General features: G+C 43.1%; 1 protein-coding gene across 2 annotated transcripts in view; it reads left to right on the plus strand.

Moving 5' to 3' along the window:
* The window catches only part of LAMA3 (laminin subunit alpha 3), a 933952-nt gene that overhangs the window by 563704 nt on the left and 347773 nt on the right, over positions 1 to 22475 (plus strand). For both annotated transcript variants that reach the window (XM_069220025.1, XM_069220026.1), the window contains 2 exons: positions 14569 to 14732; positions 14951 to 15059. In XM_069220025.1, the coding sequence (XP_069076126.1) occupies positions 14569 to 14732; positions 14951 to 15059 (273 nt within the window). The remainder of the gene's footprint in view (positions 1 to 14568; positions 14733 to 14950; positions 15060 to 22475) is intronic.

Genomic DNA, 22475 nt, shown 5'->3' on the forward strand with positions numbered 1-22475 from the left:
GTTGAGTTCTTTCTGTGCATTTAGGTTTACGAAATTCAATAACAATTTTATAGAATTCTTCATCTGCAGACTTAGCATTTTGAATTCTGTCTGAAAAGTACCTTTTTTAGCTTTTTTGATTGAGGATTTGTATAATCTGTTAAATTTGCATAGGCGAAGTTTGTCTTGATTGCTGTTTGATTTAAGCCAGGTTTGTTGCAGCCTTGTGATTTGTTTTACCTTTTTTGGTTCTGTATTTCTCAAACGTGATCTTTTCTTTTTTCCTGTTTTGTTGTTCTTAGTGGTATTAGAATATTGAAAGCTTCCTGTAGACACTCAAAGTCTTTGAATGGAATTTATTGTGTCTAGATCTGTGTTGTCTGTTAGTTGTGTTTCTAAGTTTTCAAAATTGAGTTTGTCCCATGGTTGATAGGTGAATGCATGTAAAGCGGTCTTTGGTGTATTGATTTGTGGTGTTTTATGCTAGAAAGCTATTAAATGGTAGGCTGGCCATGTGACTAAAGTAATCCTTTGAAAGGTAACTAGTTCTGGATTTGCAAAAATGACATCAAGGATATGTCCAACAATGTGTGTGGGATTGTGTACGATCTGATGTAGGTTCAGTGTGACTAGGCCAGTGATGATGGTTTTTGGATGGGGCATATTGGGTTTGTCAACCCGAATGTTTATGTCCCCAAAAATGCATAGGTTGGAGTATAGTGTTATAAGGTTTGAAACTGTATCTAGAAACGTGTCTGGGAATGTTGCATTGCTAGGCGGTGGCCTGTAAAGGTGGAGGAAGTTACAGGAGGAAGTTGGTATAGGGTTGCTTCTGGTGATGAGGCCTCACAACCTCATATGGAAATGTCATCTGTTTTGCTGCGATTTATGGTTTCCTTGAATTTAACAGCTAGTCCACCTTCCCTTTTGCCTATATGATTTTGTTTGATAGTTTGATAGCCTGGAGGAACAACTTCATGCAACACAGAAGCAATGTCATCTTCCAACTATAATTGAGTTATGAAGAGTAAGTCAGGTTGTGTGTCAATGAGTAGGTTGTAGATGTGGTGCTTGTTTTTAGAAAGTGATATAGTATTTATTAGTAGGCAGTTTAGTGATTGTGACTTTGTTTTTTTTAAGAGTTAGCAGTATATCTTGAACTTGTGGCAGGTGTGTGATTAATGCTGGTATTAACTGTATGAGGGTTGCAATAGTGTTGTTTTTCTATATTATGTTCTTTGCTCAGCAGGCTTAGAAGGCATTTTGTTAGGTCTGCGTGTGTCAGTGGCGGAGATGATGGTTGAGAGTGAGATGATGAGTTGCTTTTTTTTGTCGAGTACCCTTGTAGTGTAATAGACATGGGGATGCAAACTGGTGAAGAGTGGCATGTTGTCTATTCATTTGTGGATGTTTAGGGTGGAAGGAGTATGGGTTAAGGGTGGAGCATGTGGGTCATACTCTACAGCTCTAAATTGTGCATTGGATGAGAGGCAGGTGAATGAGAGTTGTTGTGTTGGTGTATTTGTTGTTGGTGTTGGTGAATATAGAAAATTTGGGAGTTAAGATGGATTAGGATGTGTGTTATTTAAGTAGTCATAAGGTAGGGAGTGGGTATATGTTTCTAATTTGTGACGGAAAGTATTATGTAAGTGTATGTGATTTTGATGTGCTGGTGTGTGTTTTGCTTTGTTTTTTTGGAGTAGTGAGAGGAGCTATTAAATCAGTGGTTTTCTGAGCAGTATTTCTATGTAACGTAGTGCTGGAGAGTGGTATTTAAATTGTCTTGGGTGGAGATTGGCTTTGGAGAAGAGTGTATGTGGTGTGTAACAGGTGATGGACAAGAGTTATGAGTGTTTGTGTTAGATGTGATCACTGGAAGAGGTTCTATGTGTGGTGGAGTGGATTGTGGTTATTTGTTTTTGGTAGAGGAGGAGGGTGTTGGTGGATAAGGCCCAGAATGTCCTTTATGCCCATTATCAGAAGGCCAGACCCAGGGAGTAGATGTTTTGATATGGGACAGACTGGAAGGAAAACAATATCCTGTTTGCCAGCATTTACACTCCCAGTGCTTACTAGGCAAGATCTATTGCCAAAATATCACCACACCTGCTGGAGCCAGCAAGCCTTCCTATGATGGTGACTTTCATGGTCTCTTCAGAATGGGCCTCACTTTAGGAATGGCTAGGGATCACTAAGCACACCATTTATTTGGGACTACATGTTCCAGGTCTGCCGTGAGCTAAGGAGGAGCCCATGATTGCTGCCACCTGCGTGTGGGGGGAATTGAGCTACAAAGCACTTCCATTTCTCCTGCGGAACACCTGTGTGACACGCCTGGGCAAATCCCCGGCCAATGGTGGGCCCGTCTTTGCCCGTCCATGGACGTCTGACGCCGGGCCGGGGCATCCCTCTTGGTCCCGTGATTGAAGATACCCTACAGTGACATGTTTGTGTTTCTGCTCCTGGAGCCTGCATCTTGCCCTGGTGGGAGTCATTGTCTCAGGGCTCACTGGACCTCACTGAACCTCTGCGGCTGCACTCAGGTGGAGGCACTTACTGTCAAGCTTACCGCATTGCCTTTCCCCCTGCAGCACCTGTTTTAACCCGCCAGTGGTCTTAGGAGGCCAGGCTGGGTTACATTCCTTCTCTGGCAAAGTACACTTCGCTTTGGATCATAATTTGCCGAAAGTACAATGGAGAAATGCAAAGTGGGGGCAGGAACCCCTGGAGGTGATACTATTACTACTATTGTCTCTTTCTCAGTGCGGGCTGAAGGTGTCATTACAAAAGAAATAGAACTGATGGAAAGGAGACTTTCACATGAAATTGCTAGGAGAGACTCAGTTGCAAGTAATGATGAACTGTTGTAAAGGCTGATATCCACCCCCACAGGGCCAACTCAGTTGCAATCTGGTTTGCCAGTTACACCCACCAAGGCCCATGCCTACATGAATATATCTCCCCTTGCTGAACCACCAGTCAGAAAAAAGAGAGGAGGGGGGCAGGAAGGCTTTTTCTAGTGGTAAGGGGCCATGAGGACCCTCAGAGGTTGTTAAAGCTGCCAATGTCAGAGCACCCCTGGACACGTCACTCATGTTAACCTTGGCTGGGGGTAAGAACCCAGGATCGGATTGTGTTCCCGCTGATCTTTTTAAGGCTGACCCCCAAACCTGGTCGAAATTCCTGGCTCAAGTTTTTAATGCAGCAGTTTAAGTACGTTTTCCCATGTCCTGGTCCAAATCAATCTTTGTTTCAATATATAAAAAGAGATCAAGGGATTACCCACAATGCTAACATCCCATCTCGCTATTAGATTCAGCAGTTAAAATCATGGGATGGGTTGTACTAGCCAGATTGTCAGCTTGGCTAGACAGTAATAATGTTATTTCAGATCTCCAATATGGTTTCAGATGAGGGAGGGACATTAGATCATTGTATTAATCTTCAGCTAATTATTGGAAAATACACAATAGCTAAAGAGGGGAGTCTCAATTTGGCCTTCATGGCACTTACAGCAGCTTTTGATCGTTTAACTAGTTCTGGCCATTGCTTATCAAGATGGGTGTAGAGTATGATCTAGTTGCATTTTTACACTGTCTTCATATTAACTTCTGTGCTTCATTAAGATATAATGAAGATGGTAGCTTGTCTCCCTCCCTGGAGGTTGTGAAGAAGCCCCTCCCTAATCCCCTGCTCACCTGGCAGTCCAGCGGCGATCGCTCCCTGCTGTTCCCCTCCAATCTGCACTCAGGGATACCTAAAAGAAAAAATGGACAACAGCAGTTTTGCTGGATTATCGACTAGCATCAAGTTACAAAAAGAAACAAAGGACTTGCTTTTCAGGAGGGGCCGAGAGGAGTCAAGTGTATTAAAGAAGGCACTGATTGGTTAAAGCGTTCCTACCAGGAGCAGATATCGTTACATGTTGCTGGTGGTTGATTACGTGACTCGATATCCAGAGGCCATACCCTTGTGCCATCCAAACACTACCTTAATAGCAAAAGCTATAATGGAAATATTTTTCAGGGGAGGATTTCCCCAGGAAATCCTCACTGATCGAGGGACCCTCTTTACATTTAAACTTATGAAACAAATTTGCGGCCAACTAGGGATCAAACGATCCGCACCACGGCTTACCATCCTAAACAGAAGGCTTAGTAGAGCACTACAATGCCACCATAAAGATCACCCTGAAGAGACTATTGGAATTAGAAACCAGGAAATGGGACCAGATGTTGCCTCTGGCTCTATTCAATACCAGATGTAAAGAATAAAGCAGTACTGGGTTCTCTCCTTTTGAGTTAGTTTTCGGATGTAAGCCCTGCACCTTGCTAGATATGGCCAAAAATCTTACGAACAAGAAAAGGACAGCTCAAAGCCATTGTTGGAATATGTCACAGGGTTGAAAACCTATTTGAAGCAGATATGGGAAATAACTAGGCAGAAGCCAGAAAGTGCACAGCAGGCAAAAAAAACAGTACAATAGCAAGACAATCCTACAAGAATTTAACATCGGAGATTTAGTGTTACTAATGTTACCCTCCTCTGCTAACAAAATGTTGTACTAATGGCAGGGAGCCTACAAGGTTTTGGAGAGGATAACCCAGGTGATATATAAATTAGAAATAAACAAAGAAAGGAAAAAGACCCAAATTAACCATGTTAATCTTTTGAAAAAATGGAAGGGATCATCTCCTGGCATTTGTGTTCCCTCAGAGGAAGAGCTCAACTTACTAGTCTTTGTATTGCACCGGATTAAAAGAAACCCAGCAAAGAGAACTCCTTGCCCAACTACATCCTTATCGAGCTGTATTCTCCACCACTCCAGGATGGACTAACAACATATCCCATGCAATTAACCCACTCCTGGGGAGAAGGTCAGATTAAACCCTATAGGGTACCAAAAGCCAGAAGACAGGCCATAAAGAAGGAGGTCCAATCTGTGTTTGACATGGGGGTTATCAAGCCTTCGGTAAGCGAGTGAAACTCCCCTATTATATTGGTTCCCAAACCTGATGGTTCCATTCATTTCTGTGTTGACTTTAGAGAGATAAATAAGATCTACAAGCGCGATTCCTATCCTCTTCCTTGAGTAAATGAAATGATCGAAAAATTAGGAAACATCGAATATATTAGCATCTTAGACTTTTGTAAGGGATATTGGCAGGTCCCACTTAACCCAGCTGACAAAGAAAAAAATGCCTTTTCCACCCCGGATGGGTGGCATCAATTTACCACCCTCCCTTTTGGGTTACACAGGGTCCTGGCCAACTTTCAAAGAATGATGAATGTCCTGTTGACACCCCATCAAACCTACGTGGCTGGCAACACTGATGATATCATCATTTTCAGCCCTACCTGGGAAGACCATCTTCAACAACTAGGGAAGGAACTTCAGACCTTGGGGTCCCTGAGCCTGAAAGTAAACCCAAAGAAAAGCCATCTAGCTGCTAAATGTGTAACCTATTTGGGTTATCTCTTAGGTAAGGGACGGATACAAACTCGAGCAGGAAAAGTAGCAGCAATTCCATTCCCCAAGACAAAAAAATATCTGAGGGCCTTCCTCAGGTTGGTTGGATATTACAGGTGATTTATTCGCATTTCTCACACACGGCAACCCCTTTGACAGACCTTTTAAAAAAGGGTAGGGGAACTTAGATAGGACTAAGCAACCCACCCAAAGCACCCTAAAGGCCTTTCAAGGGCTAAAGTGGGTCCTTATGACTCACCCCTTTCTCTGTAGTCCTGACTATATAAAGCCATGTATTCTGCAGATGGATGCATCCGGGGTGGGTCTGGGGGAGGTTCTCTCTCAAAACGATGAAGAGGGGGTTGAAAGACCTATCTTATTTTTAAGTAGGAAATTATTTCCACAGGAACAGAAATGTGCTACTATAGAAAAAGAAGCCTAAGCAATCAAATGGGCCATAGAGGCCCTTCAGTTATATTTAGAGGGTTGGGAATTCACTTTGTATCCCAATCATGCTCCTTTGGAGTGGGTGTCTCAAAACAAGAGTAATAATACCCGTTTCCGCTGATGGTTTTGACTTTGCAACCCTTCAGGCTTACCACTCTACATCAGAATGGAAAAGATCAGGGTAATGCAGACTTCTTATCCAGGTATCCCTTAGGCCCATTTCCTCCAAGGAAGATAATAGGGGTGGAGGTATGTGAAGAAGCCCCCTTCCTAACACCTTTCCTACCTGGCAGTCAAGCGGTGATTGCTCCCTGCTGTTCCCCTCCAATCCACATTCAGTAATGCCTAAAAGGAAAAAAGGACAACAACAGTGATGGTGGGATGTCAACTAGCGTCAGGTTACAGAAAGTAACAAATGACTTACTTCTTCAGGAGGGGCTGAGGGGAGTCAAGCTTATGAAAGGAGGCCCCGATTGGTTAAAGCATTGGTCCATGGCCAGGAAGCGAAGCTGGCCCAGAAGAGAGACGCAAAGTGTGAACCGTGGAGGAGTCCGACGGAGGAGCCCAACTGAAGAGCACAAGCAGGAAGTTTCCTCACCACCAACGAAGAGGAAGGAGACTGGAGGAGAAGTGTCCCAAGCGGCGGTCGAGTCGCGGAAGCTGATGCAGACATTGGAGAAGATGAGGAAGCCTCGTTTGAAGACTGCTGGACGCCACAGTCAAAACAACAGAGCCCACCACAACTCAGGAGAGTTGTGGCTGATGCGGTGAGAGGGGAAGAGGAGGAGCCGGTCTCAGTTTGTCTGCATGTTGCACTAGTCTGGTTGCTGCTGGCAAGCGGGGGTAATGCGCACACGGTGGAAGTGTTTGGAGGCTCAGAGCAGAGTCGGTGTGAAGGACCTGGTGATATTTGAAGTTATGTTTTTAAAATGTATTTTGAGCACTTTGAGCCTTCCTTCCATTCTTTCACTACCTGTGGGAAGCCCTATCACTTTAGAGTACAGATGTGGCCTTGGGGTAGCCCTCTCACAGTAGCCCCACTCCAATAAGACTCCCTTCGACACAGGTGCTATGGGGGTGGTTTTCCAAGTGTCATTTAGGACCCCCTGCTTACCATGGCATATCTTCTCCTTTCCCTCAAGGGTACTGGCAGCGGTCCTCCACGAGCGTCTATGAAAGAGGAAAAGAAGTATTAAGACCTGCCTTGAGCCCAACTAACAAACACTCAACAAGGATCACAGACCCATCCTAGGAGAAACAGAGTACCTTCATGCAATATTATCCTGTTTTTTTTTGATTGTCGAATAAAAAGCCAAGATTAACAAACAAATCAAGCCTTCAAAGCCTTACTTCCACCGTTCACTCCCACAGAGGTCCAAATGGGTGTTAGAAAGGGGTGTATGCTTGCCCCCCTGCTTTTCAACCTTTATAAAAATCTCTTGGGAGATTCACTTATGGCAGTCAGCAGGTATATACCCAGGACAGTTTGCAGGTTAATACTCTCACTAATGTACGCAGACAATGTAGTCCTCTTAGCAAGGACCCCAATGGGCCTTTAACCTTTACTGGACGCTTTTGTTGGCTTCATAGAATCACTGGATTGAGTCTACAAACTTTTCCAAATCACATGCTATGGTGTTAGGATGCAAGAAGACAGCTAAGAATAAGTTTATTTGTTAATTGGGTTGGACTGTCTAGAGTATCTACCCTCCCCTACCTGGGAGTACTTTTTGATGGCAGAGGTTCTTGGATCCCCCAAAACACTATGAAAAAGAATACTTTAACAAGAGCAGTCGGTGCCATCACACACTTTTCCAAGAGATTAGAAGCAGAACCATTACAGCCAATGTTAAAGGTTTATCGAGGAAAGTATATTCCCATGGCAATGTATGGGTGTGATGTATGGAACAACAAAGCTGTCAGGGAGCTCCAGTTGATAGAAATAGGGTATCTTTCAGATCTTATAGCGCTGGCCCCAATTCTGAGATGGTTTAGAATATGGACGAATCCCGCTCTTGCTTTAAATCAGATGGTGATAGCTGACTGTGGGTCGCTGCATGGAGCGCTTTGTATACCCTGGCTTAGATATAATAAAAATATGTTGGATAAAGTTGGATGGCAGGACGTATTTGAAAATCCTGACCTCCAGATGGTTTGGGACTTTCCAGAGATAAATTATTTGCTTCTCCTATTTGTGGCGGCGGAAAGGGAGGGGAAGGAATTAATTTTGCTCACAACAGGTCCAGCAGTGGAACCCTATCTTGTGGTTACAAGTAGTTCTTACCACCATTTCCTATTAAGGAGCTTCAGGCTTAATATGATTTACTGGCTCCTAGCAGTCCAACAATGACTCCAAAATGAAGATCAGTTAAAGCCTTTGCCATGTGATAATTTTTCATCACAGGATACTCTTCACTTTTTATTTTCCTGTGATATCTTTACCCATTCAGGCAATATTTTATTGTTCCCTTGTTCAAAGGAAAGCATTTTTTGCAAGTAAGACTAGCACTGATATACTTTCAAATGTTATTGTCCCCCTTGGTTTGCTTTGGTGTTGCTAGTTTTTTGGCGGGTGCAATTAAAACTAGAAAAAAAGTTGTTTAGCAACTAGGGTTCGTTATAACTTACTATCACTTAAACCTCCTGTGGATGAGTTTGAAGACAAACTAGGTTACAGCTATGTCCTCCTGTAGAAGTGCTTCTGTTTTTAATTGTATTTACATATAGTTTAATTTTTTTTAAGATTGTAGATATCACTTAACATGTTTTTGACTTTGTAAAATTTTTAAATTGTATTGTGAAGGCAGGTAGACAAGGTTTGTTTGTTATCTGGTGACTGAGACTCACCTTAGTTTGTGTAAAATTTCACGAGCAGAGCAGCATTGAGGGAAAACCTGTTTATACATGCATACAACACTTTATAACTCGAATTAGAAATATAGGTTACGATTATATTAAGGACAGAGGAATTGATTGGCATGATTATGGCAACCGTAAATTTTGTATTGTAATTAAGAATTGTTTTTTCGGTTTTAAAGCTTGTTTTTATTTGATTGTAATGTATTTAATTTTTATGTTTTAACCGAATAGATTGTTTTGATTGATTGATTGACTGATTGACTGATGCAACTGTTTGAACATTTGAGATGTCTAAATTACATAGACCATAAAACAAATTTGCAAGGTGACACTCTGGTGGTGATAAGACCTTAAGACTGGTAAACTGGCTGACTACACCAAACATGACGGAATACCTAGTATCAAATCTGTGCTGTGATATCTCACTACCCCAAAAAAGGATAATTGTTCAGTGCTTTTTGGGTCCCCCTGTGGGTGGGACCCAATGGTAAAGTTGCTATGTACCAAACAGATTATTGAATACTGCAGGACTGGAATTTGGAATGTTTGAATAGTGCATGGCTGGAGTTGGAAGCCCTTTGACACTCCAGGACGTCCAGAAACCGATCATTGAGTTGACTAAAGGCAAACGTCTCTGGTAAGATGGATTGCCAATTGAATATTATCTTAAATTTATGGAAATACTAGCACTACAACACAGTAATAATAAAGGGTATTCTGCTGTGCTTGACAAGGAATGCCTTGACTGTTTTCCAGTCTAGGCCTTCCATACATACATGCGGCAGCATCATATAGGAGGTTACTCTCAACATTGATAACAAAATTTAGAATAGAGCAGTGGCCACTGGCCATATTACTGCCTTCCATCATTCATCCTGATGAAATTGGGTTTGTGCTAAATCAAAAGTGATTATTGCATTATTGTCACCCGAACACTGCAGGATTCAAAGTAGTCGACAAGCTCTTAAGTGCATCACTTTCACATGATTGCAGTGTTTCTACACCTTTGATCAGCCTAGTAGTGAAACAGATAGAGACTTCTCATTTGTGCCAAGTGATGCTCACAGATCTTAAAGAGTCAAGGGTCTGATATCACTGCTATTGGTTTCTGGTTTCAAGTCATTGATACCTATCGGTTGAACATTACTGCAGTGAAATTCTGATCTTTCTCAGCCACCTCATATTCTAGCAATCTACTAGGAGAGTCACTTCAATATGGACTGATAGACTAATTGGCAGGAGCAACCTATTGCTTCTTGAGAAACTAAGTTACCACTGCCTTTTTGAATAAGTCTTGTATACTACTTGCATTGTGAGCACTAGTTCTTTAAGAGTTGTTACAAAGCAAGGGTCATCCACTAAGTAAGAACATTTACTCTGCTGAATGACATTGATAAAATCAGTGTCAGAAAATAGGAAACGTTTACAGATATACATGCACTTTTTCATCACAATTCTACATGCATAAATGTACGTCTAAATGCAGACATACTTATGCTTCTTTGTGTACCAGGGAATGTGTTGCTGTTACAAGATTCCTAGAAATTCAGTAATTTGCCCCAAGTATTAATAAACCTATACAAGCGTAAACACAACTTTTTTTCCTACTTTTAGGACAACAGTTTTTACCCATTTCTGTGATATTTGTATTGTTGATTTTGGAGGGATTAAAAGCTGAGCCATCCATATTGAGATCCCAGCATGTGGCCTGTAGGGTGTGCATTGATCTCTGTAACAGAAACAGAAACTTATTGAGTTAGCTATTCATACAGATTCTAAGTGCACATACATTCTTTTAGTTGGGAGTGCTCTTATACCAGTAACCGAGGCGCAGCTCCTCCACTATGGCAGAGGAGCGTCCCCCTCCCCCCCCACCAGCAGCTGCAAACCTTTTACTACAAAACAATCATGAACTATGTTTATTATGATTGTGTAGTAAAAGGGGCAGGGCCATGGGATATGATGGGGAAAAGAGGGGGAGTGCCTGGCACTCCCCCTCAGTGCGCATGTATGTTTGGCCGACCGTCTTGGGCCAGCCAAACACACATGCGCACTGTGCTCTCTCCAGCCCGGCACTGTGTTGCCGGGCAAAAGAGGGCAGGCACAGGCTCCCAGTCTTCTTGGAAGCACCCTGGCTGGGCACTCCAGCCAATCCAAACGCTGTTGTCATGCTGCCAGCATCATGACAGCAGCTTTCGGTTTGGCTGCAGGGCAGGCTGGGAGCCTGTGCCTGCAGCTGCAGCAGAGGAACGGCACAGCGGTGGCAATGCAGGTACGTGTTTTTTTTAATTAACCCCCCTCACCCCCAAGTGCCGCCCCACTCCAACAAAGCACCGCAAGCTGCTCCTGTAGTTACCTATCCTTCATGAAAAGATGCTGTACGCTTTCATCTGTTATGGCATGGAGAATCTCTTCTAGATGACAGTGAGTTACATCATGGTTTGATCACTCCCTCCATATTGCCCTGGCTAACGTAGTGTATAGTTGAGCATGTGGCGTACAGTGCACAACGTCTGGATAAAGAGGTGCAGTGTTATTGGATTAATCCATACTCTAGAGACCTATAAGAGGGAAATGGATTAAAATGACAGGCAGATCTTCCTCTGCCCACTTGCACCTATGGCCTGATTCACAACTGTAAACGTGCGCTTTTGTGTGAGTTTATGATTATTTGCTGTCCCCAAAGGTATAATACTATCTACATGACTTAGGAGTCTCCGCACATAAAAAGATAGAACTGTCCTATCTTTTTATGTGCGGACACGTCACATTCATATAGGTACCACTAGCAAAATACCTTTGGAAATAGAAAACAATCGCAAACTTACACAAAAGTGTAAGTATACCTTTGTGAATCAGGCTCCTCACCACAATTTTTGTGGACAAAGAACAAAGTCCCAAATTCTAAGACATACAGTTTGAGAGGTGTACGCAAACTGTAGTTATAGTGCACCCGTCAGTAGTTTGCCTGTATAATTTGCAAAGGTAACACCGAGCGCAATTCATGCAGGCAAACATTTCAAGTTTGAGCACCTCAGAACAGGAGAATAAGATTAACGTTTGCATGTTTTCCCCATTCAAAAGTCGAAAACTCTGATTGGTGTACCAAATGCACATGCAGTAAATACCGTATCTCACAGCTTTGGAACTGACCTGGTGATCAGTTAACAAGATTGCTCTGGATCCTTTGGCTGGACCTAAACCCAAACCTATAGGCAGGGCCGGCTTTAAGGCAGTGTAACCGGTGCGGCCGCACCGGGTGCTGACCTGGATGGTGGGGTGCTGACCTTGGGGGCTGCTGTGTTTAGCAATAATTCACGAAACGTGCGATTTAAAAGCATCTGCTGCAGAGTTTCTTGTGCTTCCAGCCTTCAGGGAGCAATACAAATGTCAAGGTAACTCTTGTGATTAACGTTCCTGTTAGTAAGAGAGCAATGGAGTTTTGTCCAGTGGCAGCTTTGACTCGCCATAAAGTAGCGCAGAGGGTTAGTGTGTCTGCTGCAAAGAACAGATCTGTATTTTATGTGGATAGCTGAGTGGATTAGTAAAGCCAGTCTTTACCTGTGCTTTAAAAGAAGTGAAATGTATGAGGAAGGGCTGCTATGGAGAGATGAGTGGCACTTTTGCCGGGTGGTAGGGAGGGAATCCGAGGAGGTGATCATGGGGTGGGAGGGGGTGCCAAAAAAAATGTCGCACAGGGAGTCACCAGTGCCAAAGCTAGCCCTGCCTATAGGCTTTGTCAGTGGTTTTAAGGTCTGCCCTTTGAGACAGCTTTAGTAATCTCACCGAGCTCTTGTTTTTTCCCAAAATTCACACATAGTATACATACACAGAGGGGCTTCTGCTCAGCAGGCGTCATTTATCTGTCTTTAAAATTGGCATTTACATTTTGTTTCTGTCCACAACAAAATACAGCATTTGGCAATGGGGCATCCCACTTTACCCAGTGAATTCCTTCACTTTCAGTGACTGCACAAAGTTTCTGTACATTATTCACATCTGCCTAAAATTGTTCATTTTTCATCAGTGACAAAGGTGGTTCAAAATGTGCTTTTTTATTTATTATTTGTATTTTATCTTTAAATAACTGCTGACTGGTTTGTCTGCAGTCACGTTGCCAAGTTACATGACATTTTAATCTTCTTCTTTTTGAAATTATTGATATAAAGGGGGTGGTGGGTGCTAGTGTAATCTTATAGCTGCCTGCAATGTGAGCACTAATAATAATAATAACATGCATGGAAAAACTGAAAGGCTTGTGATTTAAAAATATTCACTAATAGAAACGGCCACATCAGTGATTTCTTTTTTTAATTTCACATTTTTATTTCAAGCATATAGTGACCTCCTTTAGGTGGCAGCATGTTTTTCTTTTTTTCTTTTTATTGCATATTCGTGTTTTAAAATATAAGAAAACAACCATTGCATTTGCTTGCCAAAGCCAGCTACTTTGAATTTGACAAAACTTGTTTTTCATATTGTCCATTCACAAAGTGCTACCAGGCAGACTTTTAAACTTTTATTCGCCAAATTCCTGTAAAATGAGGTGCTGCTAGATTTAGGGTGTTATTTAGAGTTTGGCGGAGAGGAGACTCTGTCAAAACATGATGATATCCATGTGCTGTATTAAAAGTGACATAGAATATAATGCACTTGTAATAAGGTGGATGGGATATTCGCCACGTTTGTGATAGAGTATCCTGTCTAAATAAGGCCCTTGGGGCTACATGTACAAAAAGTTTTAGCAGTCACAAACAGAGAATTGAGCAGTTTGCAGCCACTAAATAACCTTTTGACATGTACTAACCCTACTTTGGAATTCAGTGACCCAAAATAGGTGTGTGACTCTTAGGAAGGGGCGTGTTAAGGGTGCCCCTTTCTAATAGCGAGTCGCAGGGGGATGTAGGAATGTTTTGTGACTGGAATGCGGTTGCAAAACATTTGCAGTTCCCCTTTGCGGATGTGGGCACAAACATTTTTTAAGAGATGGCAGTGGCCCCACGGACCACTGCCTACTCATAAAAAATGAAGAGAAAACTTTCTTTTTGTTTTTAAATGCATCTTGTTTTCTTTTGAGGAAAACGGGCTGCATTTCAAAAAATGCTTTATTAAAAAATCCTTTACAGGCATAGTGGTCTGCTGGCCCACAGAAGGCCACCATCCCTCTGATTTTGGCGATTCCCAATGTGTCACGAATTGCGACCTGCCTCATGAATACTGATGAGGCACGTTCATTTGCGATCTACTGGGAATTGCTATTGTTACATTGCAGTTTGCTATTTGCTAATTGCGATTTGTAAAAAGTCGCAATTAGGAAGTTACAAAATCTGACGATCGTACATGTGGCCCTTGTTCCTGAAGGAAGGGTTTGAATTACTTTGCTCTAAAATCAAAACAAATGCAACAGAGATGACTAATCAGATATAAGCTCATATGAAAATAAATGTGAGTTGAACTGACGTTTGAATTTCAGAGTATGTTATGTAACAGGATCTGTAGCTGTACATATGTCACACGGATAATTTTTAATGGATGAGAATTGATCCGAGAAACTGTTAATTGAATACATCGCATGAGAGTTATATACTAATAATTATGTACTAAGAAAACAGAGGACAAAACCCGAAACACTGCAAAGATAGTCTCTCAAAACATTCATGAACATCTTATTCATATATATGTACGTTTACTAGCACTGTTTCATCTAGAAAATTAACAAAAATGCAAAAAAAGGAAATAAATCATGAACGTCTACATTATGGTCATACTGCGTTTAGAGTGATACTGAGGTAATCCCTTGCTTCCTTGTAAAGGTTCAAGTGCAACTGAGACTCCATGTCCCTAGCGCTGGCCGCTATATGCTGGTTGTCGAATACGCCAATGAGGAGGATCAGTTGTACACAGTTAATGTGATGATAGACGGTAACCAGGAGGCAACAGTAGAAGCCAGAGTGAACATATACAGCTGCAAATACAGGTGAGCCTTAAAATCTGGACCAAAACATGAAAGCTTTGAATGTTGGAGGGTGATTACTTTTCAGTTCATTCTTTTTTATTATTGTAATGCTTGTTATTGTAAATATAATGATGTGTGATGCACTAGGTCACAATTTCCTGTGAGAGATGCAAACTAGTACTAGTAAATCTAACTAGCCTAAAAACTCAGAAACGCATTCATTACAATTTCTGTTTCAGCTTCCTTTGCCGGAGTGTTGCCGTAGACAGTCTGAATCGGATTGCAGTGTATGACCTCCTGGGCGACGTCACACTGAATCTAAGAGCATCACCAGTTTCCTTTCTCCTGGTAGGTATCTTGCCTCCTAGTATTTTCTATTTCATCCTGGTCTGGTCCAGTGAGAGTTCTACATATGCTTTCGTCTTCCATTGCTTGAACAGAAGATTCTGATTTAGAAAGGATATACGAGCCTGCAGCTGTTAAATTTACTTTACTTTCATTATGTGTGTGTATGTATGTATGTATATATATATGTATGTATATATATATATATATATATATATATATATATATATATATATATATATATATATATAATATATGTATATATATATATATATATATACACATATATATATATATACATTCTTGTGGCATTTGTGACGCATGAACCTAGTCAAAAGGCAGCAGGGTGCTGTACAGGGTCAAAGGCAAGCATAAATGCAATAGGTGTTGGGAGAGGTGGATGGGTTCTGGGAGAAGAAGTGTACTGTTACTGTATTGTCATGTTGTGTTCTTTAAAGAAGTGCGTCTTAAACACTTTCATAAATTGGACCAGCATTGAATGGTCCTCATATATATATAGATATGTTGTTCCAAATGGTGCATAGATGGAAGTATATAACATATATTTAATGTTCAATGCATTTTTATTGATTGTAACAAGTTACTCATCAACTTGAAAGGCTTGGCATCGGCCATATCATGCCAGCCAGCCAATAGAACGAAAGCTATAGATAGGGAGACATATAAATCTCCATTCTCTCCCCTTATCCACCCACCCCACTGGACGAACTCAGACTAACCACCAATGCATCTTCTTCCCCTTTTAGTTAACTCATTATCATGAGGTTAGTCAGCTTTTTGTAAAACCTGTAGCCAGTTTGGGCAATTGAGTTCCCTAAAGTCTTTAGAGAATCACCAAGGGGCTCCACATCTTCTTAAATGTTCTCTACCTATATACAAGAATTTCGAGGCCCAAAAGGGACAATTTGCTCACCCATCAAGACTTCAGGGCTGGAACCGCTGCTGTCTCCCATAATGCCTGTATTTCCAGTTCCACTGCTATAATATAGATTTGCTAAAGTCTGCCATTTTGTAGTGTGCAGTGGGTAAAAACCCTCCAACAGTCAATCCCCCCAAAAATATATGGGATACAATTATATTTCTGACATCATGTGACTGCTTCAATAGTTCCTATAGCCTTCCCAGGCATTCTTCTAATTGAGAGATCTACCATAGTGTGTGGGAGATGTTTGCATTATTGCTGAAGTCCCTATACACATTCTCTCTGGCTCTATGAAATGCAAACTTGCCAGTGTTAAATGTCATTTTCATAATATCTTTGAGAAGGCTCATAGCCCATAATTCATAATAATTAAACAGAATCTGTGCTTAAATGGTATTTGCATGATAATAACAAAGTGTGATGATAATAACAAAGTGTGAGATGTTCCTATGAAATTACAAACTCCATATCAGCCCTATTTAATTTTTTCCTGTTTGTAACTTCTAAGGAAAACCTGGAAGTCTGGAACAGCAAACCAAATAAATAACTCCCATACACTGGGGAAAAACTACCAGATGGTGAGGGCCACTTGTGTTTTGTGTTTCAAAAGCAAACTACAACTATGAGAGTTTGTTTTTGAAAAAAGGGCTCTGCAGTACATTGAACATGGCACCAGCACATAAAGCTTCAGTGCTTTCTCTGGGAAATATCATTTACAATGTGGTCTTTAACACACAATGAATTTACCAAGTGTCCAATACAATGTAGTGTCTGTACAATGCAATGCATGTACCACGTATTGCCTTTAGCATGCAAGTTTTTACCACACATATGCCTTTACCACAAATACCTTTACAATGAAATAGTAAGCATGTATCAGGTAAGTATGTGTGTGTGTGGGGGGGGTCTCCCGCCTATGCTTTTAATATTGCCCCAGACAGGGCGGAGTCCCAGAGTACTGTAAAAATATGACAGAGAGGTGCATGGACCACCCTCCTAAGGCTTTGAAAAGCCCCAGAGACCACCACCTCCCCGGGCTAAATGTAAAATGAATGTGGGGCAGGGCCCACATGGACCCCCCAAGGTCCCGGGGACTGCCACCTCCCTGGGGCAAAAAGCAAGCTTAGATGCCCTCAGAGCCTATGTTTATAAAGTATGCGGTTGATGCGTGGAACCCTGTGCCCCAGGGACCACCACCTCCCTGTGGCGACATATACATTTAATGGGGGGGGACCCTGCGGACACACCTTCCCCCCGGGATACCACCTCCCGGGGAAATGTGATACAAATATGCGAGCTGATGCTCCTGCCAAGCAAAAGCAAATATATCTCCGCTTGTGTGAAAGCTCCTACTTGCTGAAAGTGGAGTTTTCATCTCTTTCCCTGCCCTCTGTCATGCAGGCAGGGAAAGAGATTGAAACATTCGCCCTTGCTATTTAAAGAAGCTCCCTGCTTGCAGGGGCAATGCTGACTTCCGCAGGAGATGGGAACCGGCTGGGACTGCCGGGGCCTGGAGGCTCCCCCTACTGTCCCTAAGATGAAAAATAAAAAGATATTTTCAAGGTGAAACTGCAGATCTGCAGTTTCACCTTGAAAAGTTATCTGATGAAGACGGTTGAGGAACAATAACATTGTCAAGGTTACAGACATACAAGGTCACTGGAGATATTACCACAGCATCATTTAAGCAGCTATAGTGTAGGAGATGCACTATATATATACCCAACGAGGCAGCACTTACTAATTACCCAGTAGAAAGTACTCCAGTTGGGTAGTCATTCTACACAAAACGGTGGCCTCTTATTGGATAAATACACAGTGCAGGATTTATTCTAGCATGATGCTCATGAGACAGAAATCAAACCTCAACTGGAAGCACTTACAGATATAAATAAAGCGGGTGCCCAAGTTCATGGTCCACTTCGTTAAAGTACTAATCATCCTAATTTCTTGGGAATGGTCAAGGCAAAGCAAATGTTTTATCTCTGCATTTCCACCTTGAAAAGTTATCTGTAATTCTTGATGGAGGTGTTTGCATCCTTGCATTTTTCAAGTGCTATATCTTTTGTAGTGACTGTGATGAGTGTGCTCTTTCTTGTCAACTGCTGCTGAGACCCAACCTCCGCCATGCACAGCCAAAGGCCATGTGTGATGCCGGGTTGAGTAGTTATAGGGGGATGCCTGCAAGGCCACAGGCCAGGACCTGCGGCCAACCCTCACCATGCACAGCCTGACGCAGAGTTAGGTGGTAATAGGGTATTGTTTTCAGGGCTTGGCCGCAGGTCAGGCCCTGTGGCCAACCCCTGTCACACAAGTCTTAAGGTTATGTGTGCCACAGGGTTGGGTGTTTACAGGGGTTGGCTGCAAGGCCTGGCTAAAGGCCAGGCCCTTAGTGGGGTTGGGTGGTAATAAGGGGTTGGCTAAGCCAACACCCGCCATATGTGAGGGTGGTTGAGTTAATGTATAGTAATTAAAATTACTTTACATTAGAAAAAACATAGAAATCCATTGGAAAAATCAAAGGATACAGGAACATTATAGCTAGGAAACAGAATAAAAAAAACCATAGACATTCACTTAAAAAACAAATGTTACACCAATATTATAATTAGGCTCACGTGTTAAACGTACCAAACCGTAGAAATTCACCTGTTATAGTTAGAGTTATTTCAAGTAACTATAACTCATACCCCAGGTTAACTATAACTTGCGCTTCTTGAGGGTGGCAACAGGGGAGAAGATGCACATTTCAATTACCCTGAAGGCCCGTGGGATTGGTTGGAGGAGGCAGGACATTCCACAGCTGATCCCCCCCATCACTTTGAAGCGGTGCGGCAGGCGCCCCCAGACACAACACAATTCTCAGTTGAAGAACGCACCTGATGTGGATCAAGTTATACGGGAGAGACGTTGGGTGTTACAGAGTGCTGCAGTGCTATGTGAGCAAGGTCGGGGCTCCGACCCTGCCGAGGCTCCTGAAAAGTCGATCAGTGACAATGGCCTCTCTACTACATAGCTTTCCACAGCAGACTCAGTGGCCCTTCCTGGACTCACGCCGCAACATCTGAAGTCATTATTTAATACCTAGAGTGTCTGACTGCTGCTACCTGACATTTCTGTTACAACTAACTACAGGTGCATGTATCGACATGTCCTCCCCTCATAATGTATAATTTATGTGTTTTTCTTCTTTTGGAGATGTGAGGGGTAAATGCTATAGGGCCGTTTTCTGACCCACACTTAAGTAATCTTTATTCCACCAGCACTTGCCTCAGCAGACAAATAGTTCAGGTTCTGTACAAAGAATGGGCCCCAAAGATTTCCTCCTCCATAATACGGGATGTCCGCTCCAGCGGCTGCCCAGCTTTCCCCCATCAGTTTAACGACTGGTTAACCACTTCTGTGGTTTGTTGTTTGGTAGTTTGGGCAAAAACATGTTGTCCCTCTACTCTATTGGTATTTACATTGTTCTGTTATTGATTTATATGTTTGCAGTTCTGACCCACGCCTCCTCCAGGTCCAGCTTTCTACTAACGGCTATTCTTATGCACTATATGGGTCCCTGTACCCATGCAACCACATGCATTGTGCCTAGAGTGTGGGGGACACATCCCATCATTTATGATTCATTTTAATATACTTACATGGAACGTGAGGGGCTGCTAGGAGACTCATCTGATAAATGCAGAAAGCAACTAATTACAGCAACGCTGGCACGGGCAGGTGTTTGCCACCAATTACTCCAACTTTGCCTGGGGCATCCTGCTATGGGTCCTGCCTGGGACCCCGTTTGGAGTAGCAGCTATGGTGCAAGACCCAGAGGGCCGAATTCTAATAGTAACAGTCCTCTTAGACAGCCGCCCCATCCTTATGGGGTCTATTTATGCTGCAAACATGGCTCAAACCACCTTCTTCCATGGGCTGATGAATACATTATCATGCTGGAATGCTACACCGTGACTTATCGGGGGAGGATTTTAACAGTGTCCTTGACACCATTCTTGATCGCTGCTTTCCCCTACTACCCAGCACACTTGCGACATGCAACGCACAAATGTTGACAAATTGGCTCAATAAGTGGGAGCTGGTTGACTTTTGGCAATCCCAAAATCCTGTCACAAGGGTATGCTCCTTTTGGTTCGTACCTCACAATTTATATGTCCCCAGTGATAGGTTGGTAAGTATGCCATTGTTGCTTCCCTCTATTATGTGTGTGTGGAGAACATGGGGTGCACCCAGTCCAATCACAACCTTCAAATTTGGCAATTACAGTGGGCGGTTGACCCGGCTCCCATTCCTGCCTTGTGCTTACAACCTACATTATTGGAAGACCCCCCCTTTTAGAGCCTCCCTTGAGTCTACGTTTACTGACCACTTTGACACCAATATTGGCCCAGCCTCCACTAAACTGATAGAGTGGGATGCATTCAAGGTGACAATACGGGGGCACTGCAAGGCATCCAGGGTAACATGAGGCATCTGATCACCAAGGACATCTCCAAGTTAGAACATACACTTCTGTATGTGGAAACTGGGGTAGCTAACGATCCCAGTGCCGCAGGAGACCTGGCAAAAATGCATCACAAACACGTCACACTGTTAAAAAGACTGCAGTACCTTAATTATGCCGCACACTCAGCTTGCACACATGCCGCAGCCAACAAAGCTGGACAGCTCCTAGTCTGGCTTATCCAGCACGATCAGCCTCAGTGGCTCATAACGGCGTTGGGCTCTGAAGCAGGCCCAGTCTTCTATTAACAACACGCTATTTATGATGATCTCACATGACACTATACACTAGTGTATCAGTCCCAAACAAATGCACATTTGGATGCCTATAACTCCTTCTTCACCAGCCTGACACAGACCCCTGTTACTATGGACCAGAGCATGGACCTAGATAGTTCTATTGTGCTGGCAGAAATGAAAGATGCAATTAAATAATCGGCCATTGGCAGGTCCCATGGCCCTGATGGTCTGCCAGCAGAGTTATACAAGGCCTATGCATCCCAATTAGCCCCACACTTATTGACAGTATACGAAGAGGCCCTCTCCATCAGCAGCCTCTCTGCCTTCCAGCGAGAGGCAACAAACATGTCTTTGCCCAAACCAACAAGGACCCTGAACTTGTTTGCTCTTCTAGACCTCCAACACTACTCAACACAGATTATAAGACATTGGCAAAAATACTTGCAACCCGATTAGCACCTTTGGTACCATCTTTAGTCCACCCAGATCAAAATGGTTTCATCCCTGCACGCAACACCTCCCTGAATTTACGTTGTTTCTTCAGAGTTATGACCTATGCCCGTCATGCATGGCCTTGTGCCAGTGCCTGGTCTTAGATCTTGAAAAGGCCTTTGACTCCTTGGAGTGGGGGTACTGTTTTGCTGTGCTGTCACACAATGGCATCGACCACCACTTTCTTTGCATAGTGGCACTATTATACACTAACCCCCTCATTAAGGTCAAGATGGGGCCTGTTATCTAAGGAACCATTGCCATACACAGAGGGACGAGACAGGGCTGCCAGCTATTGCCCCCATTGTTTTCCATAGCAATTGAGCCGCTGTCATTGAGTGGGGCATTCCACTGGGTGATGTATATGCAGATGATATATTGATTTACGCCAGGGACGCACACGACATTCCTTCCATGATTGCATCAACTCCAGCCCATTTTGACACAATTTATGGTCTTCGAGTGAATTGGACCAAATCATGTTTGTTTCCCTTTCCCCCCGAAGTTCCTGATCCTTTCTTTGCAATCATCGGGGCATGACTGCACTGGCAGCAGCACACATTCAGGTACCTGGGGATGCGGGTGTACCACTCCATGACTGGTCTTTTTGAAGGCAGTGTTACTTGAGCAGTAACACCTCTGCATACCCAGATGGCTTTCGGCCACATGTTGCCCCTGGCGGTAGCAGTTAGAGTGGCATTATTGAAGATGGTGGTCTTGCCCCACCTTTTACATTTCTTTCCAAATAATCTCCCTAATTACATTCCTGTTGCATTCTTTTGTGTGCTCGATCGTCAGATCCGTGAGCTTATTTGTAATAAATCATGATGTAGAGCAGCATTGACAAATCTCTCCTCACCTACAGATAAGGACGGACTAGCTCCTCCACATTTTGAGCACTACTAACTTGCTTCCCCGGTCCAATGGATAGCTCAGTTTACACCCGTCAGACACAGGCACATCCTCCCCTGGATGGAACGTGCCCACTATCCTACATTTGTTTCACCCTTGCATGCGAAAGCTGGTGCCAGACTTGTGGTTGCTGGGGTGGTGTATCGTTGCAAGTGCCTCTGCATCACTAACCATGTGACCCCCTATGGACCAGGCTTGGCACTGCTAGGCACACCTCGGACTGAGGGGCCCACATCGATGGCCGAATTGGCAACATGGCACTCTGCGGGCTTGCACACAATTGTGGACCTGTACAGGGACGCTAGTGAGATGTTGATGGAGGA

The sequence above is a fragment of the Pleurodeles waltl genome, chromosome 2_2 (assembly GCF_031143425.1).
Source record: "Pleurodeles waltl isolate 20211129_DDA chromosome 2_2, aPleWal1.hap1.20221129, whole genome shotgun sequence".
NCBI classification, from domain to species: domain Eukaryota; kingdom Metazoa; phylum Chordata; class Amphibia; order Caudata; family Salamandridae; genus Pleurodeles; species Pleurodeles waltl.